General features: G+C 42.3%; 1 protein-coding gene across 1 annotated transcript in view; it reads left to right on the top strand.

Annotated features, from left to right (window-relative positions):
• The first annotated feature begins 12,321 nt into the window (after positions 1–12,321).
• Positions 12,322–16,139, top strand: part of hs3st4 (heparan sulfate (glucosamine) 3-O-sulfotransferase 4) — a 75,825-nt gene continuing 72,007 nt past the window's right edge. The window contains exon 1 of the mRNA XM_035179768.2: positions 12,322–13,771. Coding sequence (XP_035035659.1) covers positions 13,152–13,771 — 620 coding nt within the window. The 5' untranslated portion in view covers positions 12,322–13,151. The remainder of the gene's footprint in view (positions 13,772–16,139) is intronic.

A 16,139-nucleotide genomic window follows, 5' to 3' on the forward strand; every position in this document is an offset into this window, starting at 1 on the left:
TTACACAGTGTGCTATTACAGAAACATTTGATTTGAAGCAGCTGATTTGACCGGTGACACCACACCTCATCGCACCGGAAAGCATTATTATTACCACTGTGCTTTACAAGCTGGCTTTGTGCTGACTGCTGGGCGAGACACAGATTATAAGCAGAATGCACAGTGTCTGCCTCCGTTGCCCTTAAAACAGAAATATATGTTGAAATTGTTGAGAAGTATGAGAAAGTATATAATTAAGCAGAGGGTTTATGGCTCATTTAATTACTGTGTCCACAATAATTATAACGTAATCCAAACCAAGCTGAATGGATGTTTGTGAGAAATTCAATTATAAGCAATGGTTTAAGCTTGTATGAATACTACTCAGCCTCCGGTGATACCAACCATTGCGAGCAGCCGAACAGATCTCTTTAAATAAATTGAGATTTGTATAGACTCAATAGCATCTTTCAAAAAAAGCGTATTTGCACATTAATAATTGTAAGGGTTAATGGGCAAGTTGACTGGCCCCATAGCTACAAATCATTACTATGTGGAGGGGGTAGAAAGAGATTTACATATGCATGACCAGCAGAATGCAGATGCATTTCTCTGCCAGCGCTATTAGGTGAGTTCTCCATTCCCTGCACACGGCCTGTGAACAGTATGGCATTCTAATTTGGTCATTTCAGGGGTATGGTGTACACTCAATGCAGCTCAAGCCCCCAAGTCAAGAGTCTGCATGTCTCATCTGCTGCAGGAGTTGAGAGCACGGGAATGATTTGTTTGTGAAACACATCATAAAACCAATTGGAGGTGGTGGCAAGGCGGAATTGGTAACGTCTGACACCGACTGTCCTCCCGGTGAGTCCTTTTAGTGTTCGACTCAAAGGAATGAAAGCAACATATTGTGTCATTCCCACTTGCATGAGCTTAAACGTGAACCACGGGTTCAATTTATTAAAGAATCACGTGCAGTTCCTCCGCAGCCATAATGACCCTGTGGCCTGTTGACAGTCTGCAGATGGTGCACGGTAACAACACAATCAGGTCTAAGCGTGACACAGCCATACTGAGGCGATGAGGCATAAATGGACGACTCATATTTATTCGCTCAGTAGAAAGGGTGGCTTTTTATTCACATTAAAATCATGTATCAGGTATAATCCAATTACTTCTCAGTGCATTGTTTTGTTAGTCTTTAAATTTCATATCCCACTACATAACAATGTGGACAGATTCCACGTAGCACTCACTCATGCACCCACACAGGCTACAGAGAAATAAAATGCAAAAACGTGCACGCAAAACCACACACAGACGCACAACCACACAAAGACGACCTTTTTTCCAAACATAGCTGCCAAATCTGATTCACTGGCTTTGTATTATATAGAGAGCACATCCTTGTAATTACATATATCTTAGTCACAAAATATGCAAATGATTCTTACTGGAAGATTTTTCTTTCTTTTTTTTAAACACTGAGGGAAGACGGTTTGATACGAAGCCAATAGTGGAAGGCAGTCTCTTGTTCCCTTTTATAAAGTCTCCAGTCGTTTTTACGGATCATTCAGATATGTTAAAACTACACACTGAAAAATGTTACATTTTATAAGTATTCATGCTGTGCCAAGTTTCTGATGTGCTCTGCTGCGTATTTGTTTATGTCTTGGAGACAGAATATGTGATTTATAGTTAGACTGGTGGGGGTGGCAGCGAGGGAAGCTGTTATGTTCTTCCTTTGCTGCGTGTCGTGCGCCGCTGCTGTTCTCTCCAGCTTGCTGTACGTTCACCCCGATATGCACCCGCAGGCAGTATGCCTTTCATTATTTCTTTTCAAACTTTCATCTGAAGTCTCTGAGGGATAAGCCCTCTTGATTCCTGACACAGTCAATGAAAAACAAGCCTCATATACAGGGAGGCTTACAGCCAGAGAGGCAGTGCTCAGCCCTCCCCGCGCCTCTCTGTGTGAAACTGTACAGTGGTTTGCACAACAAGTGGATGCTTCCTTGTTTTGACCGTTTTGTGTTATTGCAGAAACCAATTATCCTTTTAAATATTTAATGAAAACATTTTGTTCATTTGAAGGTCCGATGTATTTACTGAGCGTCACCTCTTGGGAAAATGTCTCCAAAATTTGCCAAATGCAACATTATTGTGATGGAAAAGTGATATTTACATTTCAGCAATGTAGCTTCAGATTGATGATAGCATCCACCTCACCGGCACTATCCAGGTTTTGGCTGCTTTTATCTGTTTGGGTTTACCAGGCCACACATAGTCTCCCAGCTCTTATTGCCCTGCTGCTTCCAGGCTATTTTCAGCCAACAAAATAAGGCACACCTGTATTGCTCAGCAGTAGAACTCAGCAATGTAGGCTACAGTAAATAAATGGCTGGCGAAGAAATTGTGAAAATCTTGCATGCTGAGTAATGTAATGTAATAACTGTATTCATGTTGGACATCTATTAACTTCTGATTATAAAATTGATGCTAATGCAGTCTGGACGGTCTTTCAGTTAAATAAAGTGTTGCTAATGTTCATGCTCTACAAAGATTACCGCTGTGCCGGTAGAAGGTGGCTGTCATTTTAACTCAGTGTGTTGAGTGGCGACATGTGGTTATCAGCAGGATCAGTGATGTGCTGAGCTCGCTTGGGGAAAAAAAGTTGCTATCTCGACTCGATACCTTATAAAAACTATATATCTTTAAAGGATCAGTGTGTAGGAATTGGTGGTGAAGTTTCATCTTGCAGCTGAAACCCTTCACCTCACCCTCCCCTTCCAAACATGAAAGAGAACCTGTGGAATGTGCTGTAAAAAACATGGCCGCCTCCGTGGAGAGGACCTGCTCCTGATGTAAATATTAAGCATTTAAATATAAAGGGCTCATTTTAGGGTAAAGAAAACCACAATTTCTACTCTTTAGATGAAACACATTAGTGAAAACATCACTAGGATTGTTTTCTATTCAATTTCTACCAATAGATCCCTTTCAGCCAAATCTTACACACTGAACTTTTAAACAGTGAACGTGAGTCCGCCCCCCGGGGATTTCTATGCTTTTGTAATGACGCACACCCTCCCCATTCTCCTCCCGAGCTTACTTTTGTCAGCAGTTTCATTACTTTGCACTTTGCTACTAAGCAGGTGGAGCTAATCTATCTAGCTTGCCCTTCAGTTATGGTTTACTGTCCGGGGACTGGACGCAAGTGTCTCAAATAATCCCTTAATTAGGCAATGATGGACTATTCATTTAGTATGCAAAGCTGCAGATCTGCCCGTCCACTGAGTGGAGCCCTCTGCAGTCATACGGAGGCCAACGCTAATGATCTCAGCAAGTGGCAGCAATCCATTGGAGCGCCGCAGCAAGTGCACATTAATCTTGCAGGTGATCCAGTTGATGAATGACCCTGGCCCAGAAGCCCTGGCAGATCCCACCTTAATTATGCTGAGGGAGCCACACCTGGCAGGCACCGGGGGGGGGGGGACGTCTTGCTAACTCAGGAACAACGACTCAGGGGAAGGTCTGCGGTCCACGGGGCCGCTCGCTCCGTGCTGCTCCGGCCAGAGCCTCGCTTTAATGCCTTGGGAGAAGTGAGCCTCGGCAGCTCCGTGGAGGACATTTTTTAGCCGGGACTGACTACTGAAGCACAAGTTGTGGAAAGGGCAAATGGATGTCATCAGCAGAGACACTTCTCCGCTGATAGATCATTAGCGGAAGATGATTTTTTTGGGGGCAGCTCTAAGAGAAACCCATCCCAGACATTGCCCCTTTTGCCTGCGACGCTGCCTCTGATAGAACATTTTCACCACTGATCTAATTGTACCCCGTTATTTGGCTGTGGGCTGACATGTTTAGAGAAAAAGGCACAGCAGGCCAAGTGTTGCATCAGTCTAACATCAACACCCTAAAGATAGAACACTGGCACAAAGGGAGGATGAGTAGAAAGAGAGAGAATTTGATCAAAACGCACGAGTAAACAATACGAGGAAAAAAGGAGAAAAACATCAAATCCTCAGCAAAGTATTTGATTAGACATTAAAAATAAAAAGTCATGAACGCAGTCCTCATCGACAGTATTACTAATATTTACAGTGATATTCAGGGTCACATCTAAATAGATGCAAGAGGCAAAACAAATCAGGTAGAGAGCTTGTGTTCTTTTAGATATTCATGATGTAAAGTACTGCCATAGCATAAGGTGTTATAGTTTGACACTAAGCCAAAATTGGAAAAGAGATTCAGCTCCAAAAGAGATTTTGCTCATTTTGCTTTTGTTGGAAAAAAACTAATTTAGCTTTCTGCCCTCGTGACGACAAAGAATTTTTCTATAAACCTGATTCAGACATAAAAAAAACCCAGGCATCTTTGTCATTATTCCGACAGTGAGAAAGTCTGCGTCTAATGTATTCTGCAGTTACCGTGTTATAGGGCGTTCGAGTGGCCTCTCACTGATCCTATGGGGAAAACCTGATCCATGTGCACTCCGAGGCCGCCTTGATTTACACCGTCTTCATTTTCCCTCCAGTAATGGTCGACTGGTCCTCGTGTCCTCATATGATGCTATTGAGCATGTGACCCATTCATGGGGGTTATTGGATTCTCTGGCACTTCAAACTCCAGTCGGTATAATTTGTCCCTTTTCTCGCAGCAAAGCCATTGTGAATTATCCAGGAGCAAATTTGTGAAATCTCATTATGTCAAGTTTTGAAACGAGGATCAATAGGGATTCATGCTTTGTTTTATTCATATAGGTGGAACATGGAAATCCTATCCATCTATCTATCTATCTATCTATCTATCTATCTATCTATCTATCTATCTATCTATCTCTCTCTTTTTAGAGAATCAATGCAACACAGTCCAATCGCTGTATCACAAACATCCCACAAATTGATATAACTGCATCCACGTACAATAAAGTTAGGATCCAAAAGGTCAGCTGGAAATAGGACAAAGCCCAAAGGAGTTCTCTTAAGGGCCGACCGAATTTAATACACATCCATCACTTTTTATCATCTAATTAGTCCGCAGTCTGGCAGCCTGGTCAACATTGTAGGGAAGCAGATTTATTGATCAGGTAAGGGATAGTATCTATCATTTCACCTCAGCATCGACGGCACCGCTTGAAACCAGGCTGGGACGATGCAGTCACAGCCAAGAGCGATGAGAACCATGAATGCCACTCGAAATATAGAGGGCCGCTTGTTTGTTCCCCTCGGTTAGGCCATCGGCTAATAGACTCGTTCTGCTGGGATAATTAACACGACAAGGAGATGGAAAATTGTCTCCTAAAGTGTCGTCTTAGTTTGAAACAACAATCTGCGTTAAAATCTGAACGTGGCCGTAACGGTTGAATTGTCCTGTCGGTACCTGAAGAGAAACACTTCAAGAAATGTGCAAAGAAATGTGGGATCGTGGTCGAATCAGATCACAGTCCTAAACATCAAAAGTCTTTTATAACTACCATCTATAGAGAACTTATAAACATTGTCCTTTGTAGAGCACAAAATAAAGGACATTTCTTTATTTGATCTCATGCAGGTTATTATTTTGGGAAAGATTGAGGAGCATAACTTCAGGACAAAACACCTACATCCAGCATTTTATTATGTACTAGTGCAGTGTCTGTTCTAAACATGCCTGTTTGGATGATGATGGTGGTTACAACCTTCTTTCTGACACTGTAAAAGTGACCTGCAGTAATTTCAGTGACAGCGAGTAAAGACCGGCTGCAGGACTCAGTCCAACAGAAACCTGAAGCTGCACCCCCGCTGCTGCACCTGGTTATTCAAAGTTCAGTGAAGCTCCGCTCACTGCACATAACCTCAAACTAGAGAAAACTGTTGTTGCTGTTATCAATACGTATATTTTTATTTGTATTGTTTTTCCTTATTCATGTTTGTAGCGCGCTTTGGCTTAACCGGTGCAGCTTCCATCGACGAGTCCCACCCAGGTAGGTCGGCTTTATGACAAGTGTAAATCCTGCTTCAACCCAGAGGGACTGCTCAGAAAACTAAAGCCAAAATGCAACAAGGAAACAAATGCGCGAACATGATACCATAAATTTTGTCTTTAAGATAAGGCCAACGATTCAACCAGGAGGATCAAGAGCAAATTCCATACTGCCAAAGAGGATGTGACATGATAAAGGGTTTCCAAAGGTAAGCTTGAAAGACGTTTCCTTCAGAGAGATGAAGGTTGTGGGTTAAATCTGTGTTTCTAGTGTTGGGGACACATCCATGTGCTGTTTCCAGACTTTCCAAGGATTGCATCAACGCAACTGTAAAAAGATTGGCCAGGGTACAATTGATTGATTGATCCTCAAGATGTGTCCTCCACATGCAGCTGGACAAGGCTGCCCCTCTTGGCCACATCTGGAGCAGTGTTTGAAATAAGACGGGGCTTGTCGACCTGTTCTGATGTAGTTGGTTTTGGGAACGCAAATTGTCAAGGTAGCTCCTGAATTGGGACACGGCCCCTATCATCTCTACTGAGATCAGAAAAAAAGATAGAAAATTATACTGTCAATCCCAGCATCAATAAGTCATCCTGACAGTTGACCCTGGCGAGCTGTGCTGGCAACTTCAGAGATTCAAAAACAGCTTTGGAGCAATAATAGGCGAACATGACAGATAACTTATTGGGCTTTAAACAGCCCACTCAGGAAGTTTTTGCATCGACGCAGCAATCACATCAAGAAGAGAGCGGACAGTGTAACTATCCAGTGTGGAACATGTGCATGTTCTGCTTGATAAGCTCCTACACAGTTTTTTTTAATTAAATGCAGGGTTAGTGGAATTTTCATTGCATGAATATTTACATAGAATGTGACCACGGATCAAACCCTAATTTACAAAATGATCTCATCAGTGCAAACGATTGTTGTTACGACTTACAATCACATATAACTGTACATTACATTAGAGCAAGCTTAACACCTAATGAAATAAATATCCCCAACAATTAGCATGACATTGGTATTACTTTTAATGCCCCAGTTTTTCCCAGGTTGGGTTTTAATGTCTCCGAGGGAATACACGCACAACAGCAACCCCACACCATTCAAATCTCTGTTTACTGTGAAGCAAGTTATTTGTGAAGCAAATTTGGGCCTTTGCACAAAAAACTTGTTCAGTCTTAAAAGTATGTTTGTCAAAGACTGATAATACATTTGAAGAGCAACCACGACCAAAAACCAGTCTAAATTCCACTTTCTTGTCAAACTCTGCAATTTCCCCACAGCTGTCACTGCACCTAGTTGCACATAAATATAAAATTATGACAGTTACTCAGTGAGGGAACAGATATTACATCTTCATTATTGTGGTAAAGCCGTCATTTTGGATAACACGTGTCCAGGGCGTGACTGAATTTTCTTTTCCAGTTTCATTCCACTGCCTTTTTTTCATTTCTGTTGGGATAAAACTCATATCAAGCGACCGCATCCAAATTATTCAGCGCAATATGAGCTCAAGTCAAATGGATGGTGTCACGGTGTCAAAATCCTTTAGATCAGGGGATAATTAAATGTGAAACAGGGTGAGGACCTGAGCATATATGTTTAAATCCAGGGTTGTAGCTCAGTGTTATGGGCTCAAAGCGCAGTGTATCCCCAACTCCCTCACTGCCATTACTCATGACTCGCTAAATTATTTACAACAAACATGTTGTATCCCACAATTCAAACACTCCTCCACGTTTGGCAACCAAATTAATAACTGCACAACAAATCACTCCGCAACCTGAGCAGTCCGTTGGAAATCTATTTAGATATGACAAATATTTAGGAATGTGAATAGGAAAAAGTGAAACGTGAAATAGATTTTCTCTATTTGTCTCAGAACAATGTTTGTATGCATGTGTGTTGGTTAGGGCATTAACTACTCAGGACATTTCACCTTACTACTTTATGTCTGAAAATGAAGTGGTTACATAGAGTTTTATTGCACAGTAAATATAAAACTTGAAATTCCCTTCATTAGCTGAGGTCTTTTTTGTCATCAGAGGTGTCCGAGCACTCATTAAAATGTAGAGTACACACCCGTGATGTACAGCTGCGGAGCGGCAGACATATTTGCACACTGTGTTTGTGTTTATACATCTCAGGTTTTGTTTATATCCAGGGCCTCGGGCTACAAGTCTCTGGATGCATGGAATTCATGTCTCTGCTGGGCCCATTTTGTTGTTCAGTTTGCCTTCACATATGCATTAACCAGATTTCTGTTTATATTTGGTTTGCTAACAAAAGCCAAATGCCTTCCAAAGACGTCCGTGTGATTCTGATCCAAACGCACTTGCCAGGTCCAGAAATAAAGCATGGGAGTAATTGGGCTGGTGGATGTAAAGGTAGTTTTGCTGCCATGAATATGCAGCTCCTGTTTGTTTTTTTTTATAGAAATAAATTTGTTTTCTCTCTCACGAGATCCCTGTGCTCTGCGATTTTGGTTTGCCTTACATATTTAAAAAATAAATCTGTTAGCACTCCTTCTACTTGTGGCCGAATGTAAGAAATATTCTTCCCTTGTCTTCCTGCTGAAATTCTTCAAAGAAATTCATGAGTAAAATGCCTTCAAGTATCACTCGGAGGGATTTTTCTCATGAATTCTGTTATCTTCATTGAATGCAGACAACAAAACTGTAGACTCAACTGAACCCGGTCCAGCCCTATATGATGTTGCCCAGATTCATGTGTCCAAACAGTTGTATTATTATCATTTATCTATTACTGTAAATATGACTTGTCTCAGCTGCTTTTTTATGACTAGAGGTTGCAGTATTTAAATTGATGCAATAAAACCACTGAAGTACTGATCATTCTTACTTTGTGTGCTGATTGCTGTTTTTGCTCCTAAAGGAATCTCCTTCATATATTGCATTTTGTCCCATTTCTAATTGTCCGTGGCCCCTCGACTGATGCAGCGACGGTCGCTTGCATCCATTCTGCCACCTTCTGTTAAATTACAGCCTGATATACAATCTCTGTCGTCTGCCCCAGTGGAGCAGCAGTACTGGCCGCCGCACTGTGACTCAAATTACACTGTTACAGTCCAGACGGCTGTACCTGCCAAAACCTCCCCACAATGTCCGTTCGTCTTAGCTCCGGCAGACAGTTTCAGACTGTGGCAGGGTTCAGAATCAGGTCAGTTCATATTAGAAGACCCAAATCTCAAGGTGATGAAGCGGCTCCAGAGCTGGAACTATTATGAGACACTTCCTGGGGCTTGATGTACAGAATGGAGTATTTTTTTTTTTTGCACTGATACCACAGTAGCTTTATGTGCTGTGCATTTTAGAAAATGGAATAAGTATGCAGATATATTTTACATTTCTCAGTGTTTTAGTGTAAAACAGACTTCTGCATCCTTTGTGTTGCATCTTATAATGCCGTTGAAAGAGCTCTGTAATTCTATAGTCACCTCCACTGAGGAGATTATGTTTCTGTCTGTGTTTTTCCAGCAGGATTATGCAAAAACCACTGGTGCAGATCTGGATCAGGGGCCAGATCCAGGAACATTTTCATTGATTTTCCAGAGAATAGCTAATCGATCTCGAAGAAAACAAAAATCAGACATGTTTAGGGCACTGATATTCAGAGTGTGTGACTGTTGTAATTTCGTCTGTTTTAAAGTGTAGAAATTCCTGAAAAACTCACGTTATCTAAGATCCACATAATGGTATACGCATGTTTCTGATGTGATATTGTTTTTGCAAATGTATTAGAATCTGTTGATCGAATTTGACTTATCTTTGTAATAGTCTATTTGTGATATATAGAAACAGGGGAGAAAGTAAATGGCATTTGTGTGCATTGAAACATTGTAGTCCACATATGCTGTGAGAGTATAAAAGACAAACACAATGTCCGGCATCACAATACAGTGGGCTCGGCCTGGGAGATGATATTTAATACCAGTTAGATGAATAATTTTGCATCAACAGAGAGTGGATTTTGTCAGGATTGAAAATCATAATTGCAGTGGAAGTGCAGACGCATTGGATAGCTGAGACACATTTTTAATTCCAGGTGTAATATGGATAATTCATATCAGAATAGGATCTCGACGCGCGGTGAATGTTAATGTGAGCTGCAAAGAGGGCCGGCTCTGCCGCGTGTGGCTCCGAGTCTCATCCTGATGAACACTGAATATGTGTTGGCAGACTGTGACTGGAGTGGTTAGCTTGCACCATGGTTACGTGAAACAAGTAGATGGGAGACTAATCTTTAACCTCCTGCAGTGAGTGTATTAGTGTTGGCTTACTTGGCCTGAGAGACCTTGTCATTTTGGATTCTTCATCTTGACTTTAATCCTATGAAAACCTGTTGCCCGCAGGTAGGACGGAAAATACCTTTTGATTTTGGCCTCTTTGACACACGCAGCGGATTGTCTGTTTAACGCCACAGCTGTCTGGACTCAGCAAAGTCAATTTCCCTGAGTGACTTCTCATTTGTAAATGTAAATAGACACATTCTGAGCACTCGGCTTCCAGAGGGACGGACAATATCTGGGCAATTTATGAACGACTCAGATAACACACACAACAAAGGGGAGATAAAAACGGGTCAATACATTTGCTCTGTTGCTGTTATATTAGTTTATCATCAGCTTTGTGCCGCAGCAGCCGTCTGAATACCACTTCACTCGCGTTGTTAGCAGAGAAACATTCTGCTGCGACCGCTCCGTGGCTGCAGCATCTGAGCCTGCACAGGCATCTCTTGCAGGGTGACTCTTAGACAGGCAGGCAGGAAGTCCAGCAACACTGGGAAATTTACAAACGGGGCAGTTTGCGTTGGAGAGCTCTCCGCTTCTCCGAGTGGCAATTTACGAACACAATTTCAACAAAGCCATCGAGCTCTCCTACGCTCTCTTGACTGCCAAACACCCGGCAACCATTGTGCTCCAAGCACTTGTCCACACTCTCCTCCCCCTCACCCAGTCACCTGCGACGCATACGTGGAGGTCTGGATTTCCAATGACTCGATATTTCAGATTGATTGAGAAATAAAGTCGGAACAAAAATCAGGACTAAATACTAAATAAACAAATGCAGGTATGTAAACTGGGTTGTGGATGGAGTTTTTACCGAAGAAGATTTACATGGACATAGTGCATACTGTCGATTAGACATATCACTTTTAAAAACACATCTCATATTAGGCTGTAAGATTGACAGGAAGGTTTGATTTGTTTGTCTTGTGAATAAGGCAGCACACCCCTGCATAAAATCCTGATAAATGCAGGAGTGATTGATACAAAATAATTTTATATCCACTACGTTGTAAAAATCTTGATGTAATAAAAATCTGCAGTTGGAAGATGTATATGTTCTCATTGTATTTGTATCTCTCATTGAAAGACAGATTTTCTAAAGTGTTGGCAATGCACTGGTTGAATGCAGAAGAGCCACCTCGCTGTGTTGTTTTCATTTAGTCGCATTCAAACACTCTAAAGATGAGATGTGTTTTAGTAAAGACAGATTTGGTCGAATAGCATCTATTTGGGGTCCAAAAATATAAGACCACTTCTGAGTAGGAAGTAGCCATACATGGGCAGTGAATGGAAGAGTGGTCTCGGGCATTCACACACAAATGTTTGCTATATTTCAAAGACACAACTTGAAATACACAACAGTGGCTCGCTGTTCTGAGAGCGAGCAACGGCAAATTATTTGTGACCCAGTACTTAGTGGGACGCCGGCTCTCTGGCGTGTTGGAGGTGTGTGATGAATGAGATTCTATAATACGGGGAGACATTTCGATGGCGTGCAATTTCAAATTCCTCATATTGCGGCAACAAAGTGTACAAGTTAAGGTCTAGTGAATATTCTCATCAGTAATTACAGTCTGCACCCATGTATAATAAATTCAGTGTATAATACGCCCCATCCTCAGGATATTGCCGGAACACAGGATTGTTTTCTGGATGTGCTCTCTTGCGTTCCGACCCTTAACCAACATGACCCTTTATTTTAGTTTTCCTTTAAAACCCCCGCTGCTCATTATCCGGTTCAATTATTTTTTAATTTAATCTCGATAAAACTTATTTTTGTGTGTTTTTCATAAAAATGAACTTATGTAATGCTCCACAGAAAACCAGCAGGGTGCAGACATGAGCTTTCTGCAAAAAATATCATCTCCATCAAAATAATCTTGGAGATGGAGTTTTTGTAGTGAACTTTACGCAGTAAGAAACATTCCACAATGAGATCAGCTCTTATACATTCAAGCTGTGTGATCCCCAGTCTGCGTAATAGTCACAGGGATGAGAGGGAGAAGCAGCTTTCTCACTCTCTCATACACACACACACAAACACACACACACACACACACACACACGAGCATCTGAGATTTGGAAATCTGACGTTCATAGCCCTTACTCGTGCACACATAGAGGGGGGAAGTGGGTGTACACACTAGTTGTACTGTGTGGCTCTACAGTGCTTCAGTTGAGATGAGCTCACCCAGCCGATGCGCACGTCGTAGCACCCTGCCAATGTGAGAAAGGCGCAAGGACGGCGAGCAGCAGCCCCGGGAGGCATCGGGAAGAGTGGATGCTTTTGTGCGAAGGCTGCTGTGGGTTTTTTTTTACGCACAAACTCAACAGAGAGACGCGTAAAGGATCGTGCGTATCGTTGGGGAGATTCGGTGGATTTGTAGCCTGTGTGAATGGATGAGAATCACCGACTGGACTGGACTGGACTTCGGAGCTGAGCGGCTGATGAGAGGAAGCCCACTTTGAATAAAACGCTCTTCTTTTCTTCTTTGTTCCTCTTCTTCGTAAAATGTCAGGATTTCGTCCATCACCCTCTGTCCACTTCAAGCCATGGGCTGCTCATTTGGAAGGACGCCAGACCTCCAGCCTCTCAAATCTGCAAGTTCAGTCCAATAAATTGTGACATTGTCTGTCAGCTTTTGGAATAAGAAATCGATACTGGAGAAAAGGAACGCGGCATTCTTCCCGGAATCTTAACGATCTATTTATCCCCCGTCGCCATATCCTTATAAATATGCGATTCGCTTGGATTTGCTTTGGTCCAGCTTCACGCGTTCGTAGCTGGACCGGCGCTGATAGTGACTGATTATTGCCGTTGAATTTTTTGTCAATGCAAGACTCGGGGTGGAAACATGTCTGGCCACTTCTTTGAGAGGATCACTGCTATCAGAGATGGCATTTTGGTCCAGCACTTCGGTTTTCACCTCTAAAGTGCCCCGGAAAATCTTATTCATGTTCACCCTCTCCCTCTCTGTCACCTACTTGTTCTACAGCTTGATGAGCTGCTACAACTCGCTGCAGTTCCCCCTGCAAGAGAACTACGCGTACCAGGGGCGGCTGGTGACGGAGGAGACAACTTTTGTGACATTGAGGGAGAAACTTTACTCCGCTTCCCAGGGCTTGGCCGAGTTCACCGGGGCCGAGGGGACCACCGCGGTCTCCGCCGTGCGGGACCATGCCGAGGCCGAGCAGAGGACGGTGGAGTGGATTAGGACGCAGGCGGCTCCGACTAAATCTGCGGCGGCGGCGGCGGCGGCTGCTGCTGCTGCGTATCACACCACCGCGCTGGAGAGGGAGCACCAGGAATTCAGCACCACGGACAGCGAACTCAGGGTGAACTGCACCTCGGATTACGGGGAGAAGAAACTTCCCCAGGCCATCATCATCGGGGTGAAGAAGGGGGGGACCCGAGCCCTGCTGGAGGCGCTCCGGGTGCACCCGGACGTCAGAGCCGTGGGGAACGAGCCACACTTCTTTGACAGGAACTACGAGAGGGGGCTGGACTGGTACAAGTGAGTTCACCGTTCCTCTCTGATCTCGTTGTTCAAGGACGACTGCTGCTTTTTACGCGCAAGTGTCATGCGCATGTTTTTGTTGTTTGCAAGATTTACCACCAATCACGTGCACTTTACTCTCCTGGTTAAATATTTTACAAAGTATGCCCTTGTGTTTTTGGATTTTTTCTAGACATAATGAATCTAAAACTAAGGGTAGGAAATCAGCTTCCAAGATGGATTTGAGTCCCCTGTGAGATGAGATAATCAATCAGAGTCAGCATCAGTCCTTCTCTCAAGGTTGTCAAAGTTAATGCGTAATGTTGCCATGCAAACTCTCCAAGTCAGTCTGCAGCTGCATAAGTAAAAACGAAACCAAGCTGCAACAACAACAACAACATCAAATCTGAATCTCCCTGATGCAAGACATTTTCAGTCTCTGCAAGTTGATTTTCAAACACAAATATGAGGTAATGACAGAATCAAACGGGGGCAACAATAATAATAATAAAAAAGTGTATAATGACAGTGTTAGAAAGTGGTTACAGTTGCAAAAATGCAAACAGAATTGACAGTGACTCTCCAAATCATTATATAACTCTGATCTGACCCTGTGATCATTGTAATTCTCTTGCAAAACAGTTGAGTAAAATGAGTAGAATTAAAATGTTGTGTCCAACATTTTTTTGTGATTTATTATATAGTTGAGCAGCTTAATTCGAAATCCAACTTTCCAATATTATAAGGTGTATATTTATTATACATTGTACCCCATGTGAAGATGCACTTTTGTGTTAAACAGTATTTCTTCTTTGAGGGAAAATCACACTTTCCTTCAGGTGTTTTTCTCAGGTCGCGTGTACCGGAGAAACACACACAGACGAGAGTAACGATACTAGTTTTAAGCATTTTGACTCACAATTTGACACTTCAGGCTTGTTCTTGCTTTTAATGGTAAAAATGAAAATAGACGACACATTGTGAGACAATACTTATTGGTCATTGTTGGTCATTTTTAGATGTTTCTTTGGCTTATTATTCAGTTTATTATTCCTCTGTATCTTTTACACATTCATACACACATGCATATCCATATATCACAGGAAAAGCATTCTTACATAAGAATACTGTTTGTGTCCATGTGAAACAGATTGGACTTCATACATTATGTTACAAATGTAAGTGCTTAAAGAAGAACTAGTAAAGTCTTTTTTTCCTGGTGTTAGCTCTTTCTCCTAACAGTGACGTTTTGTACTCTGTTTTCTGAGAAGTTTTATCTAAGCTTTGCAACTGGCTCTCAGGGGAGGTTGAATTGTTGACACTGATTCTCATGTGTGTGACTTGACTTTCACTTTGAGTCCAGGTTTATTAGCCAGAGAAGAACCTGTTTATCATTGCCCTGTTTACAGGAGGAAAAAAAAAATCAATTTGAGGGTTCATTCATGGTCAGTTGGTCATGGCTCAGTTGGGCGTTGTTCTCACATAATGATGTTTGACCAGGGGAATTCAGGATTTTCTAATGGAGTCAATGAGCTGATGAGAATGACTGACTGGCTGATTCAAAGTCCCCTTCTGTTTCTCCGCAGAACCGGGTCTGCTACGCCCCGTGTTTGGGTTGCGGAGCATCTGCTTTCATCTTGCTGCATAGACATGGGAGCTCTCGGCTGTTAATTTAGCCTGTGTTAATGCAAGCTGTTTCATTACGCTCACGGTGAAAGGCTCATTAGACAGGAGTATGACATGCTTACATAAATAATAGTAAGTGTGCTTGTGTGTTTTAGGGCCCCCGAGCCAAACAAATCCCTAAAAGAGCCTTAATTTTACATCTGTCTTTGTCCTGTGTGCAGTGTTCACCTCAGAATGGTGCGTTCAGGGAGGAAACAGAGATACAGGCAACATTTGTCACCAGTGGGGAGGATACACCAGGCTGAGATCTGTGCTTGTTTTCATGGTCGAAAGTGAAAAGTGAAATGGTTAAAAACAAGTTGAATCACCGTTTCTGATGAACTGATATAAAGATTCGCTTATTTGTTTGTGTCTAAATGACGCATTTTACAGTATCACTCCCCTCGGCCTGCGATGCTCTGTCTAATGTGCACTTAATGGATGTGAAAGCGTTCAACCGTTTGACATTGTAGTTGAATGGGACCAGTAATCTAATACAACGTGATTCATGGATTCTTAGTAACACCATGCGAGTGCTGGTGTTATTGCACCGTACAAATCATTTACTATCTATTCCTCACATATTCAGGCCTACTGATCTTTAGGAAGACAGTTTTGAGTTTTGGGAATTGCTATATCATTTTTTTATGATAACTCTGGAAGAAAGGAAACATCGTAAAGGAAGCTCCATTTGAGTCTGATGTGATGAAGTGAGAATTTC

The sequence above is a fragment of the Hippoglossus stenolepis genome, chromosome 16 (assembly GCF_022539355.2).
Source record: "Hippoglossus stenolepis isolate QCI-W04-F060 chromosome 16, HSTE1.2, whole genome shotgun sequence".
Taxonomy (NCBI): domain Eukaryota; kingdom Metazoa; phylum Chordata; class Actinopteri; order Pleuronectiformes; family Pleuronectidae; genus Hippoglossus; species Hippoglossus stenolepis.